Raw genomic sequence first — 20951 nt, forward strand, 5'->3', positions numbered from 1 at the left:
CTAATATTCCATTTACCTGGTATTTATTTAGTGTCTCATGTCATCAACCAATTTCAGGATTTTATATGTATATACATATATACATATAAAATTTAAATTCATATATATATCTTTGAGGCAGGAGCCATATTTCATTTATCTCCAAACAAATGATATTTGACAGTGCTTTTATAGAGACTATAAATATTGACTAAATTACCTAGTCAAATGAGGTCATAACAGTTTGTCAACAAACATAATGGTGGATCAGAGCTTACTTAATCTGACATGCTGATGATTCCATGGAAATAGGTACCCGTGGTTTGGATGGCCCCCCTGGGCCTGATGGATTGCAAGGTCCCCCAGGACCCCCTGGAACTTCTTCTATTACTCATGGATTCCTCATCACACGTCACAGCCAGACAACAGATGCACCACAGTGCCCACAGGGAACTGTCCAGATTTATGAAGGCTTTTCTCTCTTATATGTACAAGGAAATAAAAGAGCTCACGGTCAAGACTTGGGTGAGATAATTAGCATCTTATTTCTTACTACATACTTTGTTTTTGTTTTGAAAATCCTATTGTATTATAGAGTAGCCTTGGCCAAAGTACATCTCTCTATTACTTTGGGGCTTCCAAATTGAAGACCATGTCAAGGGCAGCTGAATATATTCACTGTGAGTTCAAAATAAATACTATCTAACTTTAAACCTAAAACATTAATTGGCCTACTGTGAGGTACAGTTCTTGTTTTTAATCTTCATTGTATTTTTCCCACATTCTTGGCCTAAAATAAGGCATTTTGTAAAGGGCCAAATTTGTTTTTGTTAGTTATTAAGGAAACAGATTGCCTGGGTTCTCTACAGTATAGCAGCTGCTTGAGTGGGCAGTGTTATAACTAATGGGAGATAGTTTCCTCTTCCTTGACACTAGTCTTCATCAAGTGGAAAGATAGGATCTGAAGAGAATCTTGCTTTCTAGATCAAAGACAGTAAGGTCATTGCTTAATTATCCCAGTTTATAGTCCCTAAAATAAGTTTCTTAACTGTATACAGTATTATCAGAGTAGTTTAAAGCTATATAAAGTATCACATTAACATATAAAATTGACTTCATTTAATGTGTTCCCATGCATCTTCTCAGCACTGGGGTGTACAGTGCAGAATGGGATGCAGCTTGAGTGGATGACTCCTAAGATCTCTTTCAATCCCCAAGATTTTGTTTCGCAGAATTTTCGCTTTAGATTTTGGGGCCCTATTGTTTGACCTGGGGCTGCCTATTTTTGGGATCACTATCTCCTTTGCCTCCAAGATATTTTGGGTTCCCAGTTTCTGGAGTCTTTGTGGTAAGAGGCCTGCTGAGGTCTCTTTAGCTGTGCCATTCTGTGAAAACAGTTCTGTAGCAACAGAGGCCTCCAGGGGTCTCCTTTGCTAACCATGTTCTCAGGGCATATGGCCACACCTGCCTGGCAGTTCTGGCTGACCAGAGAAAACACATCCACTTACATGAAAGACAATAGTCACAGGTCATTTTTTGAAGCCAAATAAAATGGGAATTTACCCACCTTTCTTCTCCCTCTTCTTTTCTTCTCCTTCTCATCTTTCCTCTGCTACTTTTCCTTCCCTCTTTTGCATCCTTTATGCAACATCTTCTTTTTCTAATTTTACAATCAACAAATGTTCCTTTTGAATGTACTCTCATATTTTACATAATTGTCTATATTATTTTCTCCTGAAATTAATATCCTTTTAGTTCATTCTGTCTTCATCATCACAATCTGACTTATACCCATAACCAATCTTACATACTTTAAATTTTTAACCTAGCAAGTCAATGGGAAGCATTAGAAGTGTTTGAGCACCATGAAATTTAAAAATATAAGAGAAATGCAAAGAGAAAATGGGATCTGCTATCTACTATGTCACTATAACCTGTCAAAATACATGCATTCGGTCAAACAAGGGCTATCATCCTATGCATTCAGACTTTGAGGCTGCAAGCTGGCCCTGACTGGGAAGGACCTCAGACATAGGAAGACCCAGATGGTGCTCAAGATCCCAAGGTTGATCCTGATTGCAGAGTCTCTGCTAGAGCTCACACAAGTATCAAATTGGAAATATCTTGATGGCTAAGCAAAGATTAGAAACAGTTATAGCTTTGATGTTAAAGAAACAACCACTTTGTCAAATAAATACATTGTCTGTATTGGATTATTAAAAGGATTTTTCCAGCTCTGTCTCTAATAAGGCAATGATAATTAGTTGTATTTTTAAATTACTTTATAATTATAAAGCACTATCATATTTATTTCTAACTTGATCATCACAACTATGATCAAGAAAGATGTAGGACAGGGTTTTTTTTCCATTTTATACACAAATAAACTAGCTAAGAGGTTAAGTGATATAGTCAAAGCCATACACTCAGAAACTCTTGGAGATAAGAATTGAATATAATATCTATCAATTCTAAATCCATTTGTTTTTCTTTTTTTATTGTTTAAATTATATTTTATTGATTATGCTACTACAGTTGTCCCAGTTTTTCCCCCTATACCCCTGTCCACCCAGCAGCCCCACTCCCTCAGACAATCCCCCCACCATTGTTCATGTCCATGGGTCATGAGTATAAGTTCTTTGGCTACTACCCTTCCTACACTGTACTTTACATCCCCATGGCTATTTTGTAACTACCTATTTGTACTTTTTAATCCCCTCACCTCTCACCCATTCTGCCACATGCCCCTCCCATCTGGCAGCCAACAAAATGTTCCATGATTCTGTCTCTGTTCTTGTTTGAAGTTTGTTTCTAGATCAGTTGTTGATAGGTATGTGTTTATTGTCATTTTATTGTTCATAGTTTTGATCTACTTTTTTTAAAGTAAGTTCCTTTAACATTTCTTATAATAATGGTTAGGTGATGAACTCCTTCAGTTTTTGTTTGTTGGTTGGTTGGTTTTTTGGTCTGGGAAGCTCTTTATCTGCCCTTCGATTCTAAGTGATAGCTTTACTTGGTAGAGCAATCTTGGCTATAGGTCCCTGCTTTTAATGACTTTGAATATTTCTCACCAATCCCTTCTGGCCTGCAAAGTTCCTTTCAGAAATCAGCTGACAGTCTTATGGGAACTCCCTTGTATGTAACTAACTTCTTTTCTCTTCCTGCTTTTAAGATTTTCTCTTTGTGTTTAACCTTTGACACTTTTTAAATTTTTATTTATTTTTAGACAGAGGGGAAGGGAAGGAGAAAGAGAGGGAGAGAAACACCTATGTGTGGTTGCTTCTCACGCACCCCTTACTGGGGACTTGGCCCACAACCCAGGCATGTGTCCTGACTGGGAATCGAACCGGCCACCCTTTGTTTCACAGGCCAACACTCAATCCACTAAGCCAACCAGCCAGGACGACCTTTAACATTTTAACTATGATGTGTCTTGGAGTGGGCCTCTTAGCATCCTTCATCACTGGGATTCTCTGTGCTGCCTGGACTTACACATCTATTTTCTTCACCAAATTAGGAAAGTTTTCTTTCACTATTTTCTCAAATAGATTTCTAATTTCTTACTCTTTCTTGTCGTTTTCTGGCACTCCTATTGTGCAAATGGTGGACCTCTTCAAGTTGTCCCATAGGCAACTTGAAGAGGTCCACTATCTTCAAGTTGCCTTGAAGATAGGCAACTATCTTCATTTTTTTTTTAAATTCTTTTTGCATCGTATTGTTCTGATTGGTTGTTTTTCAGTTCCTTATGTTCCAAATCATTGATCTGTTTCTCGGTTTCATTCACTCTACTGTTGTTTCCCTGTAAACTCTTCTTTATTTCAGTTAGTTTATCCTTAATTTCTGACTGGATCTTTTATATGGTGTTGAAGTCTTCACTAAGTTCCTTGAGCATCCTTATAACCAGTGTTTTGGACTCTACATCTGGTAGATTGCTTATCTCCACTTTGTTTATTTCTTTTTCTGGAGTTTTGTCCATGCATGGGCCCTTTAAGAGGACCTGCTTGGGAATCTAGCAGTTTCTGTCTTCCACAGCCTCAATCTGTGCTGGTTTTTAAAGCGAGAAATTATGGACTTAGTTTCCTGGCACTGAAGTACTGGGCTGAAGAGTCTTGTGTGGGGTTGGGACCCCTCAATCCCAAGATATCCCTCCTGATTTTTATCTGTCACACATGGGTGTGGGGCCAACCCTTTCTGTGTTTCCGCCCCTCCAACCAGTGTTAATGTGGTTTCTTCTTTTATTCCATAGTTGTAGCACTTCCATTCATCTCAATTTCTGTCAGTTATGAATGATGGTTTTCTATAATTTAGTTATAATTTTGATGTGGTTGTGTGAGGAAGTGAACTGTGTTTACCTATGCCACCACCCTAACTTTCCCCAACAAACCACTCATTTAAAAACAGTGTTGGGGAACACATGATGAGTTACCACAATAAATGTCTACATAAATTTTAAGATATATCCTGATTTTAGAAATGTTAAAATTTAAGTAAATATGCATCGTATAATTGAAGAATTAAAGTATCAGAGTTGACAAAAGTAGTTTTACAGTTGTTCATATGAAAAATAATGCAACAATTAACAAATAATAATACAAGAATAAACACTGTTTCATGTGTTCAAAACTATAAACCTACTTTTGCCCACCCCTGTACATTTATTATCTAAGAAATATGGGCAAGTTTTTTTTTGAAAGGTTGTTACTTTTTTAGAAGAAATTAAAGTGGCATCATGATGTAGTTCTTCATCTTTTCTCCACAATTGTTTCTAGGGACAGCTGGCAGCTGCCTTCATCATTTCAGTACCATGCCTTTCATGTTCTGCAACATCAACAACATTTGTAACTTTGCTTCAAGAAATGACTATTCTTACTGGCTCTCTACTCCAGAGTCCATGCCAATGAACATGGAGCCCCTGAAGGGCCAGAGCATTCAGCCATTCATTAGTCGGTGAGACATTGGTATAACTTTGACTTGTTCCAATCCCCAATTAGTTTAGCTAGTCAGAAATGAGTCCAAATCTAATAATCTGATCATACTTCTCCAAGATTAAGTAGGGTAGAAGTGTGTTTATTTCAATTCAGTATTTAGTTTGATTCCTTTTTATCGTTGATCCATTTTGACCAGGCCCATGATAGGCATAGTATAATATACAAAGAGCTTACAGTCTAGTCTAGTCATTAGGCAAATATACATAAATTAATTTAATATATATTAGGCTTCAGCTAAGTGCTACAATAGATTTAATGAAAATGTTCTGAAAGCATAAGTAAAGTGATATTTAATTTAACTGGAGAAATCTTGGGTGACTATATGGAAGAAATGTGTTTTGAACTGGTTAGTCTTGGAAGGATGGGAAGGACTTGAGACACAGGCAGTTATAATGGGGAATGACATAAGAGACAGAGAACATAGGACTAGGTATCAGATTGATGTATTTAGAATGTGGTTTGTAAAGGTTGCATAGGGAAAGGAAAGATTGGATAGTTAGCTTGAACCCAGATGGTAGCAGACTTTCAGTGTCTGATTTTAGTTTGGATTTTATTTGGTATGTGATAAAGATCCCTGAAGATTTTTTGACATTCATTTTAGGGAAGAATGCAGAACCTTTGGTGTGTAACATGGATTATAGAGGAGATAGCCTGAGGTAGAGAGATCAACTAGATTGAAGGTATTACTAAAATCCTGGTAGGAGCAGATTAGAAGTCTAAATTGGGGACATGTAGCACTTCAATAGGATAAGATATGATTTGGCAGTCGATGAGCTATGGGAAGGAGGAAGTAAATGATAGCTGAAGTTTGGCGCATTAGTAACTAAAAGGGGAGTGGTACCATTAAGAGAGGTTTTCTAAAGTTTTTTCAGGTTAAAACCCTAGTTTAACTTGATCTCCTAGGCATATTAGATATTGCCATTTTCATTCTGATCATAACCTAATTTATCTAGGAATCAAGTATAAAGGATAACTCACTGGAAAGTCTAGGTTTTTTTTTTTCTTTTTACCTTGAATATAAAGGTTAAATCTAGTCCAGCCTCTCTCAGTAGCAAATGCATCATGCCCTTTTAAAATACATTTACTCATATCCTTTGGGAATTTACTTTTTTGATTTTTGTCCATTCCAACTCTTAGGAATGAAAGGTCCCCTAAAGGTATTCCCTGTATTGTAGATAAACTTTGCCAGTTTGGTTCACTATTTCAAAAGGTCCACTCTTGTACTTTATTAAAGATTTGGTAGACTCCGCTGTATTTACACTGTTACTGTTTTACTTGATTTTTTAGATTTAAGCCCCATCTCCAAGTGCCTGGGTACCTTCCCAGCATTCTGGGTATATGTAGTGTATTCCCCAATAGACCAAACGGTTAAGACCATTGGACCTTTGGACCAAAAATAATGGGTGAGAGTTAAGAAAGTGGTGTTTCTTGTCTTTTTGTAGTTTACCAGGCATTGTTCTTACCACAGTTTCAGCATTACTGAATGTCCATCTTCCAGTTGGGCACTTTGTCAGCAAGCACTGTGTGCAATACACTAAGCCAAACTCCTACAGCAGTTATGGCATTGACTATAGCAAGTGTGAATTTAGGGAAGAGCAAAAAATGAAAATGCTAAAGCAGTGATTCTTTAGTTTCTTGAAAAAAGCTTACAGTTATTATTTATAATTTTGCTATGTATATTGGAAGACAGAGCTTATGCAAAAGCAATTCTCAAAGTTCAATTTCTCTTCCTTTTCTGAGCATTTAAGACACTGTACTGAGCTTCTATACCAGGATGGCTTCCAAAGAAGGACTGCTATATCCCATATACTCACTTTGTAGATTGTGTTCCCTCTCCCTTTCCCTTACTAGATGTGCAGTGTGTGAAGCTCCAGCTGTGGTGATTGCAGTTCACAGTCAGACCATCCAGATTCCCCGTTGTCCTCAGGGATGGGATTCTCTCTGGATTGGTTATTCCTTCATGATGGTATGAAACATTCTTCCTTGTCTTCGTCATCATAGCTGACTGTCCATCGTATCAACATTTCTTCCCAATATGAAAAATCTCTGTCATTTTCATAGTAAGAAGCTTGATTTCAAATAGGTTCTGTCCAAGCACTGTGTTCCCCTTCACACATTTTTAGAACATGCTTTTATAATCTGCCTGGTTTTTTGTTGTTGTTGTTGACTACCCTTGGTGTGGGTATTATTCTCTTACCCGTGGCCCTAGTTACTTCACTGGATTTGAATTTTTGGCCAAGTTCAGCACATATATTTGAGTATTCACTAAGGTATGCACATGGGTATTGTGGCACATTTTCTTGTCTTTTACAGCACACAAGTGCTGGGGCAGAGGGGTCAGGTCAAGCCCTGGCCTCCCCTGGTTCTTGCTTGGAAGAGTTTCGTTCAGCGCCCTTCATTGAATGCCATGGGCGAGGTACCTGCAACTACTATGCCAATTCCTACAGCTTTTGGCTGGCAACTGTAGATGTATCAGACATGTTCAGGTAAGGTGCTTATGGCTTTAGTTTACTTTAGGTCTTCAGCTTCCTTCAGAGATGCTAGGGAAAAGAGAGACGATTCATGGATGGTTTATACTCAACAAATCTTAAAAACTTAGTAGACTGTGTCCTTTATTCTTGCTTGTTCTCCTCATATACTTGTCTCAGATCAGAAAAACAAACTTAGCTAGTAGTGTATACCTCCGGTTTGAGATGGCTTGGTTGTAATTCTTCAATAGCAAAACAGGCAAAGCCATAAAGGGTTATGTGATTTGCTCAATAACATGTGAGTAGCTGTTCCGTTAGGTTGAGGCAATCCCAGGAATTGAAACTATGATCTCTGTTACCTCTCTCAGTCCAATAAACTATCTTTTCCTAGGGTGTTTTCAAGCCTCTCATCCAACATTTAAATTAGTGAGACCATGTATATAACACATGTACGTTTTTTTTGAATTGTTACTTAATATTTTCTTATGTATTATCTTTCTGCATATCTTACATATTATGTATTATTTTTTCACCATCAGTTGCCCAGATCCCCTTGATTCTAGGACTATTAGAAAAATGTATAAGAGGGAGAGACAAACAAAGATAATAGTGGTGCAGGGAATAGTCACGAAAATACCTACCAGTAATGGTTCTTAGACCACACTAGTCACTGCACTTGATCATATTGCTCAAAAGTTGACCATTCAGTCATCAGGAGAGCTTCTTAAACACAAAAATAATGTTTGCATGTGAATTTGAATCAATCAATAATAGAATAGAAATACAAAAAGAGGCAAATCTGATTGTCTTGTTTCTTATTTCCCAGCAAACCTCAGTCAGAAACGCTGAAGACAGGAGACTTGACAACACGTATTAGCCGATGTCAAGTATGCATGAAGAGGACATAATATTTTGAAGAATTTCTTGTGTGCTTTTCAATGTGACATATATATAAAATTTCCAGAACGCAACATCTCACTCTCCTCAAATTTACCACTGCTGCCACCAATGGTGCTACTGTATATGAAGACAGAATGCTGACTAGTAACCATGAAGACTCAGATGTACCTCAGCAATGTGCCAGAACAAGGTCACTATTATTTTTCTAAAAAAGAAATAAAGGAATGAATTTACTTTTTTGATCCAGAATGACTTTCTCTAAGGATTATGAGATGAAGATTATATATTTTGCCCAGTAAATAAAATGGCACATTAAAAATTCAATTAAGAGAAGAATCACACTGAGTAAAATAAAAGACTATAGTTTGGGGGAAGAATTATTTTTCATGGTGCTACTAATCCTGCTATATCCTAGGTTTTTAATATAGAAGTGTTAAGCTTATTTTGATCTGTAAGTGAAGAATGTGTATGTTATGTAAACAGCCTTTTAGTTCAAAATATTGAGTCACTTAGATGTGACTCGACATGAGTCACTCTTTACAAAAAATGTAGGAAATCCTTGAGTACAGAGAGCAGGATTACATCCTGCTTACATGTTTATCAAAGTGAGAGAATTTATAATGCATCAAGTGACTACTGAGAACACATTTATTTTGAGTTTTATCCCCTAAGTTCTTATTTGACTTTTTAAAATATAGGTAATTTCTAGTCACTTTAATCATAATTTTAAATCTTTATTTTATATACCAAATTATAATATCTACTGGAGCAATTTCTCTTTTGCTGTATTCTCCAAGACACTGAATACTAGATGTCCCCCATTTTAATGTTTCTTACATCTTACTTTTGCTCGTTCCTTACTAGGCAAAGTTTCCCCAAATAATTTGGAGAAACAAAAATATACACAAAATGATCATTCTTTTCCCAGTGCTTCCTAAGTAAGAATTATTCTTTTGTGGTCTCTACCCATACAAGAGCTGAAAAGACAGTTAGTCTTCTCTCTCCAATTACAAAGCCAACTGGTGCTTCTTACTTTTTTTCACTCTAAACATTTTATTATAGTCATAAAATACTGAATTTCCCTGGCTGTATTCTTCTGATTTAATGTTTTTTAACTCATTAATATCAATTTAATTAAAGATATCATATGTTTAAGGATGATTTGTTGTGTATGTCTTCAGCCTATGTGTAAATATCTACTCATTTACAGATAGATTACATGTCTGCACATGAGTAAGTACTCCATTCTAGGGGTTCCATTTCATTTACATTAATATACATAAACACAGAGAGAAGCAACTTGAGTTTGCTAACTATAACCTCCATTGGTCATACTTCACCTACAGTAACTTTCCTTATTCAGCCCACTTTGGCAAAAATTTAAACTGGAATCAGATGAACAAACATCAAGCCAACTGGGCCAAGAAGTACGTGGTTATTTATCAGTTTCTAGAGGCAGGAAATGTTAAAAACTAGTTGGAAAACATTTAAACTAAAATAGGGCCCTGCTTAGCTTATAGTAATCAGTATAGTAAGAAGCCAGGCTTTGAGATGACTGGGTTTAAATACATTCTTAGGTTAACTACGTGCATTTAGCTGTGGCAGCTGTCGCTCACCTTATGGCCAGCAGCAGCACAGAAAATTCCCCAATGGAGTGAAAAGAGATAATAGCATAAAGCCATTTTCACAAATACACCATTCTCCTGCTCTGAGAAACAAATATTTTATTCCCTTCTGATCAAGCAGTAGCAGCCGTGGGCACATGACAGTGTGCTAAGGCTTTTCTCCTCGCAGCTCTATCAGTTTTTGCTTCATCTGTTTTGAAGATCTATTATAGGTGCATAAACATTTATGACTTTTTTGTTTTTCAGTGTACTTTTATGACAGATTTTGCACTTTTCATGGTTTTAAAAATGGACTTTACATGTTTTCAGTAAGCTGGGAAAAATATAGTCATTTGTGGTATTTAAGTAATTCATGAACCATCATAATCTCCACTTCCAAAACTGCTGATCAAGACTCTTATTTTTAGCTCTTAGAACATCAACAGGTTGCTGCAGTTGATGCATAAATCTCTTGAACACACCATGTTATCATATTGAAGAAACCTTGCCCTGGCTGGTGTGGCTCAGTGCATTGAGAGCCGGCCTGCAAACCAAAGGGCTGCTGGTTCAATTCCCAGTCAGGACACATGCCTGGGTTGTGGGCCAGGTCCCCAGTAGGGGGCATACATGAGGCAACAACACATTAATGTTCCTCCCCTTCTCTTTCTCCCTCCCTTCCCCTTTGTCTAAAAATAAAATAAAATCTTTTTTAAAAAAGAAATCTATAAGAATGTTTTTTAAAAAAAGAAGAAAAAAGAAACCTTACAGGAATGAAGGGCCTGCAAAGAAGTATTCAAAGTCATGAAACCAAGGATGTACATCTAAGATTACTCTATCCAGCAAAGCTATCATTTAGAATGTAAGAACAGATAAAGTGCTTCCCAGATAAGGTCAAGTTAAAGGAGTTCATCCCGAAGCCCTTTTTATATGAAATGTGAAAGGGACTTATCTAAGTAAAAGAAGATCAAAACTATGAACAGTAAAATGACAACAAACTCACAACTATCAACAACTGAAGCTAAAAAACAAAAACAAAAGCAAACCAAGCAAACAACTAGAACAGGAACAGAATCACAGAAATGGAGATCACATACAAGGTTATCAGTATGTGGTGGGAGAGGGGGGAAAATGGGGGGAAATGTCCAGGGAAGCATTATCAGTAGGTACAAAATAGACAGGGGAGGTTAAGAATAGTATAGGAAATGGAGAAGCCAAAGAACTTACATATAGGACCCATGAACATGAACTAAGGGGAAATGCTGGGAGAAATAGGTATACTGGGTGGAGGGGAATAAAGGAAAGAGAAAAAGAATGGGACAACTATAATAGCATAATCGATAAAATATAGTTTAAGAAAAACACAATGAGATACTGCCATCCAGCTTTCTTTGTGTTAATATTCAATGGTTTGTTTTTTCCATCATTTTAATTTATTTCTGTCTTTACATTTGAAGTGGATTTCTTGTAGTAGCATGTAGTTGGGTTGGATGCTGCTTTCTTATTCAATCTAACAACCTTTGCCTTTTGGTAGCCTGCATTTAATGTGTTTATTTTTATGGTTTGTTTTAAATCTATCACCTTGCTATTTTTTTTTTCTATTTGTGCCCCTTGTAATTTGTCCACTTTTTAATAACTTGTTTTGGATTGTTTTTCTGATTCCATTTTATCTTTTTTGAGGCACATTAGCTATAACTTTTGTTTGATTAATGACTGCTTTAAGGTTTAGGTATACATATTTAACTTATCTGCATTCAAGGTATATAATACCACTTCATGTATGCTTTAAAAGTGTTACAGTAGTATACTTTAAATTCCCCCCTCCTGATTTTCATGCTATTATTTTCATATACTGTAGCTTTCATGTTATAAACACTCTACTTCACCCTAATTATTTTTTGTTTAAACAGTACATTCTCTTTTTGATTTTATATAAGTCACATATCATAGAATTTACCCCTCCTCAACATGTACGATTCAATGTTTTTTAGTATATTCACAAAGTTACACAAACATTATCAGTATCAAATTCCAGAATATTTTCATCAACCCCCAAAAAAATCTCCCTACCCCACCATTTCTCCCTCAGCCTTAGAAAACCACTTTTTTTTCTCTAAAGATTAGCATAACTGAACATTTCATACTAATGCACTCATATAATATATGACTTTTTACCTGGTTTCTTTTCACTTAGCATAACATTTTCAAGCCTTATTCACATTGCAGTATTGTCAGTTCTACATTCCTTTATTTTTTTCATTACACTGAAATTTACATAACATGAAATTATTTTATTTTATTAAGATTTTATTTATTTTTAGGGGAAGGGGAGGAGAAAGAGAGGGAGGGAAACATCAATGTGTGGTTGCCTCTTGTGTGCCCCTGACTGAGGACCTGACCCACAACCCAGGCATGTGCCCTGACTGGAAATCAAACTGGTGACCCTTTGGTTCTCATGCCAGCACTCAATCCACTGAGCCACACTACCCAGTACACATGAAACTATTTTAAAGCAAACAACTCAAATGGTATTTAGTACATTCGGAATGTGTGCAACCACCACCTCTATGTAGTTCCAAAACATTTTCATCATTCTGAAGGGACCTCATACCCATTAAGCATTCACTCCCCACTCCCTGATGTCCCTGGCAGCTGCTAATCTGCCTCTTCTTTTCAATTTTTTAAATTTTTATTGTTGTTTATTTACAGTTGTCTGAACCCTGAAACACTAATCTGCTTTCTGTTTCTATGGATTTACATATTCTGGATGTTCTGTATAAATGGAATCATACATATATGATGTGTGTGGCATTTTCTGTGTGGTTTATTCACTTAGCATAATGTTTTCAAGGTTCATCCACATTATGTGTGAGTACTTCAGTCTTTTTCAAATTTAATAATAATCCATTATATGGACATACTAAACTTTGTTTATTAATTCATTCATTTGCACTGGGTTTTTCCTACCTTTTGATGGTTGTGAATCATGCTGTTATGAATATGCATATACAAATATATTTTTGAAAATCTGTTTTCAATTTTTGGGTATGTATACCCAGGAGTAATTTGATTGGTCATATAGTAATTCTATGTTTAATTTTTTAAGAAACAGTTTTCCACAGCAATGTGCAAGTGTTTCATTTTTTTGTTTGTTTAATTTTTATTGTTATTCAATTATAATTGTATGCCTTTTCTCCCCATCCCTCTACCCCACCCCAGCTGAACCCACCATTACAGGAACTACTATAAAGGACACATGGACAAAATCAAGGGGGAGGGTGGAGGTGGGGGAGGGAGGTGGGTTCAAGTGTTTCATTTTTCCACATCCTTAACAATACTTATGTTTCTATTTTTAAATTGTAACAATCCCAGTGGTTCTGAAGTGGTATTTTATCGGGGTTTTGATTTGCATTTCCTTGATGACTAATGATGTGGAATATCTTTTTTTGTGTTTGTTGGTCTTTTGCATATATTCTTTTTTAAAATATTTTGTTTATTTATTTTTAGAGAGAGGGAAAGGGAAGGAGCAAAACAGAGAGATACATCTATGTGAGAGAGAAACATTGATCTGTTGTCTTTCATATGTGCCTGACTGGGGACCAAACCCACAACCCAAGCATGTGTCTTATTGAACTAGTGACCTTTCACTCTACAGAATTACTCCCAAATAACTGAGTCACAATGGTCAAGGCTGCATATATTCTTTAGAGAAATGTCTGTTTAGGTGCTTTGCCCATTTTTAAATTTGTGATTTTTCTTTTGATTGTTGAGCTGTATGAATACTTTATATATTCTGAATACTACTCCCTTATAAAATATATGATTTCTAAATATTTTCTCCAATTCTGAAGGTTGTCTTGTTATTTTCTTGATAGTGTCCTCTAGAGTACAAAATATTGTAATTTTGATGAAATCTCATTCATCTGTTTTTCCTTTTGTGGCTTTTGCTGTTGGTATCATATCTAAGAAACCATTCCCTAATCCAAAGTCATGAAGATTTGCCCCTATGTTTTCTTCTCCTAAGAGTTTTGTAGTTTTAGCTCTTACATTTAAATATCTGATTCCCTTTGAGTAAATTTTTGTACATGATGTGAGGTAAGAGTCCACCTTTATTCTTTTGCATTCAATTATCCAGGTGTTCCAGCACCATTTGTTAAAAAAACTATTCTTTCTCCCACTGAATTGTTTTGGCATCCTTTGAAAAATCAATTGACCATAACTATATGGGTTTATTTCTGGACTCTCAATTCCATTATATTTATTTATAAGTCTGCCCTATGCCAGTACCACACAGTCATGATTACTGCAACTTATTAGTAAGTTTGAAACTGTCAATTGTGAATCTTCCAACTTTGTTCTTTTTCAGAGTGGTTTGACTCTTCAGACTCCCTTGTGATTCCATATAAATTTTAGGATTAGCTTGTCATGTCAAGAAAAAAATCCAGCTGGCATTTTGATAGATTGCATTGTATCTGTACATCACTTTGGGGAATATTGTATTTTAACAATAGTAAGTCTTCCAACCCATGAACACAAGATGTCTTTATATAGATCTTTAATTTTTTTCAACTGTGTTTTGTATTTTTTGTTGTACATGTCTTATACTACTTTTGTTCAATTTATTTCTAACTATTTTATTATTTTATATGCTATTGTACATGGAATTGTTGCCTTAATTCTCTTTTTGATTTGTTCATTGCTAGTTTATAGAATACAATTATTGTCTTATATATTGATCTTGTATCCTACAACTATGCTGAATGCATTTGCTAGCTATGATAGCTTTTGAGTGGGTTTCTTAGGATTTTCTATATATAAGGTCATGTCATTTGCAAATAGAACTAGTTTTACTGCTTCCTTTTCAGTCTATATATTTTATTTATATTATTTGCCTAGTTGATTGGGCTGGAAACTTCAGTACATTATTAAATAGGAATTAGACTGGACATCTTTTTCTTGTTCTTAATCCAAGGGGGGAAGCTTTCAGTCTTTCACTATTAAGTATGATGTTAGCTGTGGTTTTTCATAGATGCCATTTATCAAGTTGAAAAATCTTCCTTCTATTCGTAGTTTGAGTGTTTTTATCATGAAGGGTTCTTGGATATTATCAAATACTTTTTATGACTCACAATAATCATGTGGGTTTTATCTTCATTCTATTAATTAGGTGTATTATATTGATAGATTGTAATATATTGAAGAAACCTTGCATTCTAGTATAAATCCCATTTAATCATGCTGTTAATTCTTTTAATGTGTTTTCAAATTTATTTTCCTAGTATTTTGTTGAGACTTTTTTGCATCAATATTTATATGAGATATGGATCTGCAGTTTTCTTGTAGTGTCTTCCTCCAGCTTTAGTATTAACATATAACTGGCATCATACAAGGACTTGGGAAGTATTCATTCCTCTTTAATATTTTGGAAAAGTTTGATCAGGATTAGTGTTAATTCTTCTTTAAAGATTTGGTGTAATATACCAATGAAACGATATCTTGTCCTGTGCTTTTTATATGTCACTTAATTGGATTTGCTAGGTTTTTTATTGTTTTTATGATTTTGTGCTGTCTTTCTCTGGTTTTGCTATCAAGATTTTGGTATGTATGAGGTTTTGGCCTTGATGAATTGGTTGGGAAGTTTTGACTCCTCTTCCTTTTTATGTGTAAAATTTTGTAAATGATTGGTTTTTTTAGAACATTTAGTAGAACTCACCAGTTAAATTACTTGGTCCTAGGCTTTCATTTGTAGGATTTTCATTTTTCATTTTTATTTTTTTATTAAATACTTTTGAATTTTATTGTTTTTCAAGTACAGTTTTCTGCCTTTTCCCCCCACCCCTCCACACCACCCCAGCCATCTCTCTGATAATTAGTGATATTGAGCATTTTTTTTTCAATTGTCTCCGGGCCATCTATACGTCCTCTTTGGAGAAGTTTCTTTTTCTTTCTTTCTTCCTTTCTTTCTTTCTTTCTTTCTTTCTTTCTTTCTTTCTTTCTTTCTTCCTTCCTCCCTTCCTCCCTTCCTCCCTTCCTCCCTTCCTCCCTTCCCTTCCTTCCCTTCCTTCCCTTCCTTCCCTTCCTTCCCTTCCTTCCCTTCCTTCCCTTCCTTCCCTTCCTTCCCTTCCTTCCCTTCCTCCCTTCCTCCCTTCCTCCCTTCCTCCCTTCCTCCCTTCCCTTCCTTCCCTTCCTTCCCTTCCTTCCTTTCCTTCTCTTCCTTTCTTTCTTTCTTTTTTTTGTTTACGGTTGTTCAAATACAGTTTTCTGCCTTTTCCCCCCACTCCACCGCAGCACCCCAGCCCTCCCTACCTCCCTCCCCTGTTTCCACCCCCTTTGTTTATTGTTCCTGTAAATCCTTCACCCTTTTCCCCCATTATCCCCTCCCCTTTCCCCTCTGATCACTGTCAGCCTATTCTCAATTTCAATGCCTTTGGCTATACTTTGCTTGCTTGTTCATTTTTTTGATTAGGTTCCTGTTAAAGGTGAGATATGGTGTTTGTCTTTTACCTCCTGGCTTATTTCACTTAGCATAATGCTCTCCAGTTCCATCCATTCTGTAACAAAGGGTAGGAGGTCCTTCTTTCTTTCTGCTATATAGAATTCCGTTGTGTAAATGTACCATAGTTATTAGATCCAGTCATTTACTGATGGGCACTTAGGATGCCTCCTGCACTTGGCTATTGTAAATTGTGCTGCTATGAACATTGGGGTGCATAGGTTCTTTTGGATTGGTGCTTCAGGGTTCTTAGGATATAATCCTAGCAGTGGAATTGTTGGGTCAAAAGCAGTTCCATTTTTAGTTTTCTGAGGAAATTCCATACTGTTTTCCATAGTGGTTGCACCAGTCTACAATCCCACCAACAGTGCACTAGGGTTCCTTTTTCTCTACAACCTCTCTAACACTTGTTGTTTGCTGCTTTGTTTATGATGGCCATTCTATTTGTGGGATTTTTTTTTTAAATATTTATTTTAGAGAGAAGGGATGGGAGGGAGAAAGACAGAGCAACTCAATGTGACAGAGCAACATGGGTGAGTTGTCCCTTGTATGAGCCCTGACTAGGGACAGTACCTGCAACCCAGGCATGTGCCCTGACTGAATATTGAACTGGCAACATTTTGCTTGGTGGGACAATGCTCAACCCACTGAATCACACCAGCCTAGGTTATTTGTGGGATTTCCTTAAGCTTTTATTTATTTATTTTTATAGAGAATGGAGGGAGGGAGAGAGAGAAAGAAACATCAATGTGTGGTTGCCTCTCATGTACCCCCTACTGGAGACCTGGCCCACAACTCAGGGTTGTGCCCTGGGAATCGAACCAGTAACCCTTTGGTTCATAGGCCAGCACTCAGCCCAGTGAGCCACACCAGCCAGGGATATTTGTGGGATTTTTAAAATATTTAATTATTCTATCTCTTTATTTGTTATATCTAGTCATTTTTTCCATCTCTTCTTGTCAGTTTTGGTAGTGTTCCAGAAATCTGTCAATTTCATGTAGTGTGTCTAACTTGTCTACATAGAATTATTCATAGTATTCTTATATAGTCAATTTTATTCCTGAAATGTCAGTAGTAATGCCCCTTCTTTTGTACCCGATTTTAATGATTTGCACCTTTTATCTTTGTCTACCTAAGGGCATGTCAATTTTGTTATTGTTCAAGAATCAACTTTTGATTTTGTTGATTTTCTGTATTATTTTTCCTACTTTTCATTTCATTGATTTCCACTCTAATCTTTATTGTTGCCTCCCTTGTAATACTTTGGATTTAATTTGTTCTCCTCTGTGTAGTGTTTTTAAAGTAGTGGGTTAGGTATTGACTTTGAGATATTTGTTCATTTTTTAAAAATTTACACATATAGACTTCCAGCCAAGGTGGAGGCATAGATACACTTTGCCTATTTGCACAACCAAAAGAAGGACAACAGCAAATTTTAAAACAAAAAACAACCACAACTGCCATAAAATTGAACTGTATGGAAGTCAGACAACCAAGGAGTTAAAGAAGAAACATTCTTTCAGACTGGTAGGAGGGGCAGAGACAGGTAGAAGGGGGCAGAGATGGGCAGCGAGGGTGGAGGGGACACATGGCAAGGTGGCAGTTGGAGGACTGGTACAGCAAGGCGGATACTGGCAGACAGGGCGATCCCACATATGCATGCAGATAAACTGGGAGGAACAACTGGGGAGTAAATAGACTGCACAACCCAGGGTTCCAGCACGGGGAAATAAAGCTTCAAAACGTCTGGCTGTAAAATCCTCAGGAATTGCGGCAGTGAGAGAAACTCCCAGCCTCATAGGAGACTTCATTGGAGAGAGGCACAGGGTGCTAGAAAATACACAAACACACGGAACCGAGAATCAGCACCAGATGGACCCAATTTGCTTATGGGTAGTGGGGAAAGTGACTGAAAGCTGCAGGAGACCTGAGCAAGTGGTATTGTTCACTCTCAGACCCTGCCCCCTCAAATCACACCACAATGGCAGCCACAACCATTTCCCCACCCTGGCAAATACCTAATGCTCCACCCCTTAGAATGTAATAGGCACAATGACACAAAAAAATATGGCCAAAATGAAAAAACAGTTCAAAGCTTCAAAAATAGAACTACACAATGAAGAGATAGCCAACCTATCAGATACACAGTTCAAAACACTGGTAATCAGGATGCTCACAGAAATGGTTGACTATGGTCACAAAATAGAGGAAAAAGTGAAGGCTATGCAAAGTGAAATAAAGAAAAATATACAGTGAACTAACCGTGGAGGGAAGGAAACCAGGACTCATATCAACAATTTGGAGCAGAAGGAAGAAATAAACATTTGGCCAGAACAGAATGAAGAAACAAGAACTCAAAAACATGAGGAGAGGTTTAGGAACCTCCAGGACAACTTTAAACATTCCAGCATCTGAATCATAGGGGTGCCAGAAGGAGAAAAGGAAGAGCAAGGAATTGAAAATGTATGTGAATAAATAATGGAGAACTTCCCTAATCTGGCAAAGGAAATAGACTTCCAGGAAGTCCAGAAAGCTCAGAGAGTCCCAAAGAAGTTTCAATCAAGGAAGCACACACCAAGGCACATCATAATTATTTTAACCAAGATTAAAGATAAGGAGAGTATCTTAAAAGCAGCAAGAGAAAAAGAGACAGTAACCTACAAAAGAGTTCCCATAAGACTATCAGCTGATTTCTCAGAAGAAACCTTGGAGACAAGAAGAGGCTGCAAAAAAAGTATTCAAAGTCATTAAAGGCAAGGACCTACATCCAAGATTATTCTATCCAGCAAAGCTATCATTTAGAATGGAAGGGCAGATAAAGTGCTTCCCAGATAAGGTCAAGTTCAAGGAGTTCATCATCACCAAGCCCCTATTATATGAAATGTTAAAGGGACTTATCTAAAAAAAGATAAAAAATATGAACAGTAAAATGACAACAAACTCACAACTGTTCACAACTGAACCTAAACAAAAACAAAAAACTAAGCAAACAACTAGAATCACAAAAATTGAGATCACATGGATGGTTATCAGTAGGGAGGGGAAGGAGAATAGGGGGAAAGTTATAGGGGATAAGAAGCATATATGATAGGTATGAAATAAACAGGGGGAGGTTAAGTATAGTATAGGAAATACTATAGGAAAAGCCAAAGAACCTATATGTATAATCTATGGACATTAATGAAGGGGGGGAATTGCTGGTGGGAGGGGGTTGCAGGGTGGAGGCAAATAAAGGGGAGAAAAATGGGACAACTCTAATAGCATAATCAATAAATATATTTTTTGAAAAGGAAAATAATGTACACATTTACAACTATAAATTTCTCTCTAAACACTCATTTAGCCATACCCTAAAAGTTTTTTTTTGGTGTTTTTGGTTTTGTTTTTTTTTTTTTTTACAAGTGAGTCATTTCTTTAAAAGGCTGATTTAAGCTTCTGCAGTGGTGACCTCAACTTTGACTCCTGGCTCAATACTAATAGAAGTAATCTGTTTAACAATCTCAGAAGGGCTGTGGAAGTGAATGAGTCTTGTGGATCCTCATCTGAAACTAATTCCAAGCTTTAGAACCCTCCCCACAGGGAGTTTTTCTTATAGTGATTCTCAGAACATTTGTAGGCATCCAAACTGGTTCTTTCACTTTGAGATTCTTTTCCTTTGCTCCTCTGAGCAAGTCAGTACACACCTTCTACAAAGGCCTTACGTAGCAACTGCTTATAGTAATTCTAATCAAGTGCATCGCCACCCATGGTTCCACAAGTGTCTTTCCAGTATTTTTAAAATCCATGATTCTGGCTCAGCTTTCTGACCAACTTGTTCCTTGGCAAAAGTGAACAGTGGTGAGTTTGAATAGTGGTGGTCAGGAGAAGGATGGGCAGGATGGAGTTCTGCTGCACCTGCAACCACATCTTCCTGAAAGAGACCTATATGTTTCAATACGATGTAGTTTTGTTTTCATTCATTTTGAAGTATTTTTTAATGCCCATTATTTCTTCACTTACCCATTGATTATTTAGGGATGTTTTATTTAAACATGCACAAATATATTTAATTGTTATATCTTTTTATGTATCCACCCTTTCATTCTGATAAAATGTCTTTCTGTGTCTATTGTAACAATTTTGTCTTAAAAGTCAACCAATGTTGTTGGGTTTTTTTGATATTAGTATGCCACTCCATCTCTCTTTTTGTTACTAAATGCTTTCATGACATATGTTTTCATTCCCTTTACTCAATCTATTTGTGTATTTGAATCTGAAGTGTGTCTATTTTGGACAGCATATAGATGGACCATGATTTTATAGCCATTCTGCTAATCTCTTCCTTTTCATTTTATTGTTTAATCCATTTACATTTAATGTAATTACTGATAATGTAAGATTTCTGACAACCATATTATTTTTCTATATATTCTTTTAAAATATATTTTATTGATTATCTTATTACAGTTGTCCAAATCTTATTCCCCTTCAACCGGTACCCCCATTCCCTCCAGCAATCCCCTCCCTTAGTTCATGTCCATGG

General features: G+C 36.5%; 1 protein-coding gene and 1 pseudogene across 2 annotated transcripts in view; one reads left to right on the forward strand and one right to left on the reverse strand.

The window, feature by feature from the left end:
* Window positions 1–10459, forward strand: part of COL4A5 (collagen type IV alpha 5 chain) — a 324804-nt gene extending 314345 nt beyond the window's left edge. For both annotated transcript variants that reach the window (XM_024551615.3, XM_053917134.1), the window contains 5 exons: window positions 292–504; window positions 4749–4926; window positions 6819–6933; window positions 7281–7453; window positions 8262–10459. In XM_024551615.3, coding sequence (XP_024407383.2) covers window positions 292–504; window positions 4749–4926; window positions 6819–6933; window positions 7281–7453; window positions 8262–8343 — 761 coding nt within the window. In that variant the 3' untranslated portion in view covers window positions 8344–10459. The remainder of the gene's footprint in view (window positions 1–291; window positions 505–4748; window positions 4927–6818; window positions 6934–7280; window positions 7454–8261) is intronic.
* A 9397-nt stretch (window positions 10460–19856) lies between these two features.
* On the reverse strand, window positions 19857–20214 carry LOC128780008 (small ribosomal subunit protein uS10-like; annotated as a pseudogene).
* Between the last annotated feature and the right edge of the window lie 737 nt (window positions 20215–20951).

The sequence above is a fragment of the Desmodus rotundus genome, chromosome X, assembly GCF_022682495.2.
Source record: "Desmodus rotundus isolate HL8 chromosome X, HLdesRot8A.1, whole genome shotgun sequence".
NCBI classification, from domain to species: Eukaryota; Metazoa; Chordata; class Mammalia; order Chiroptera; family Phyllostomidae; genus Desmodus; species Desmodus rotundus.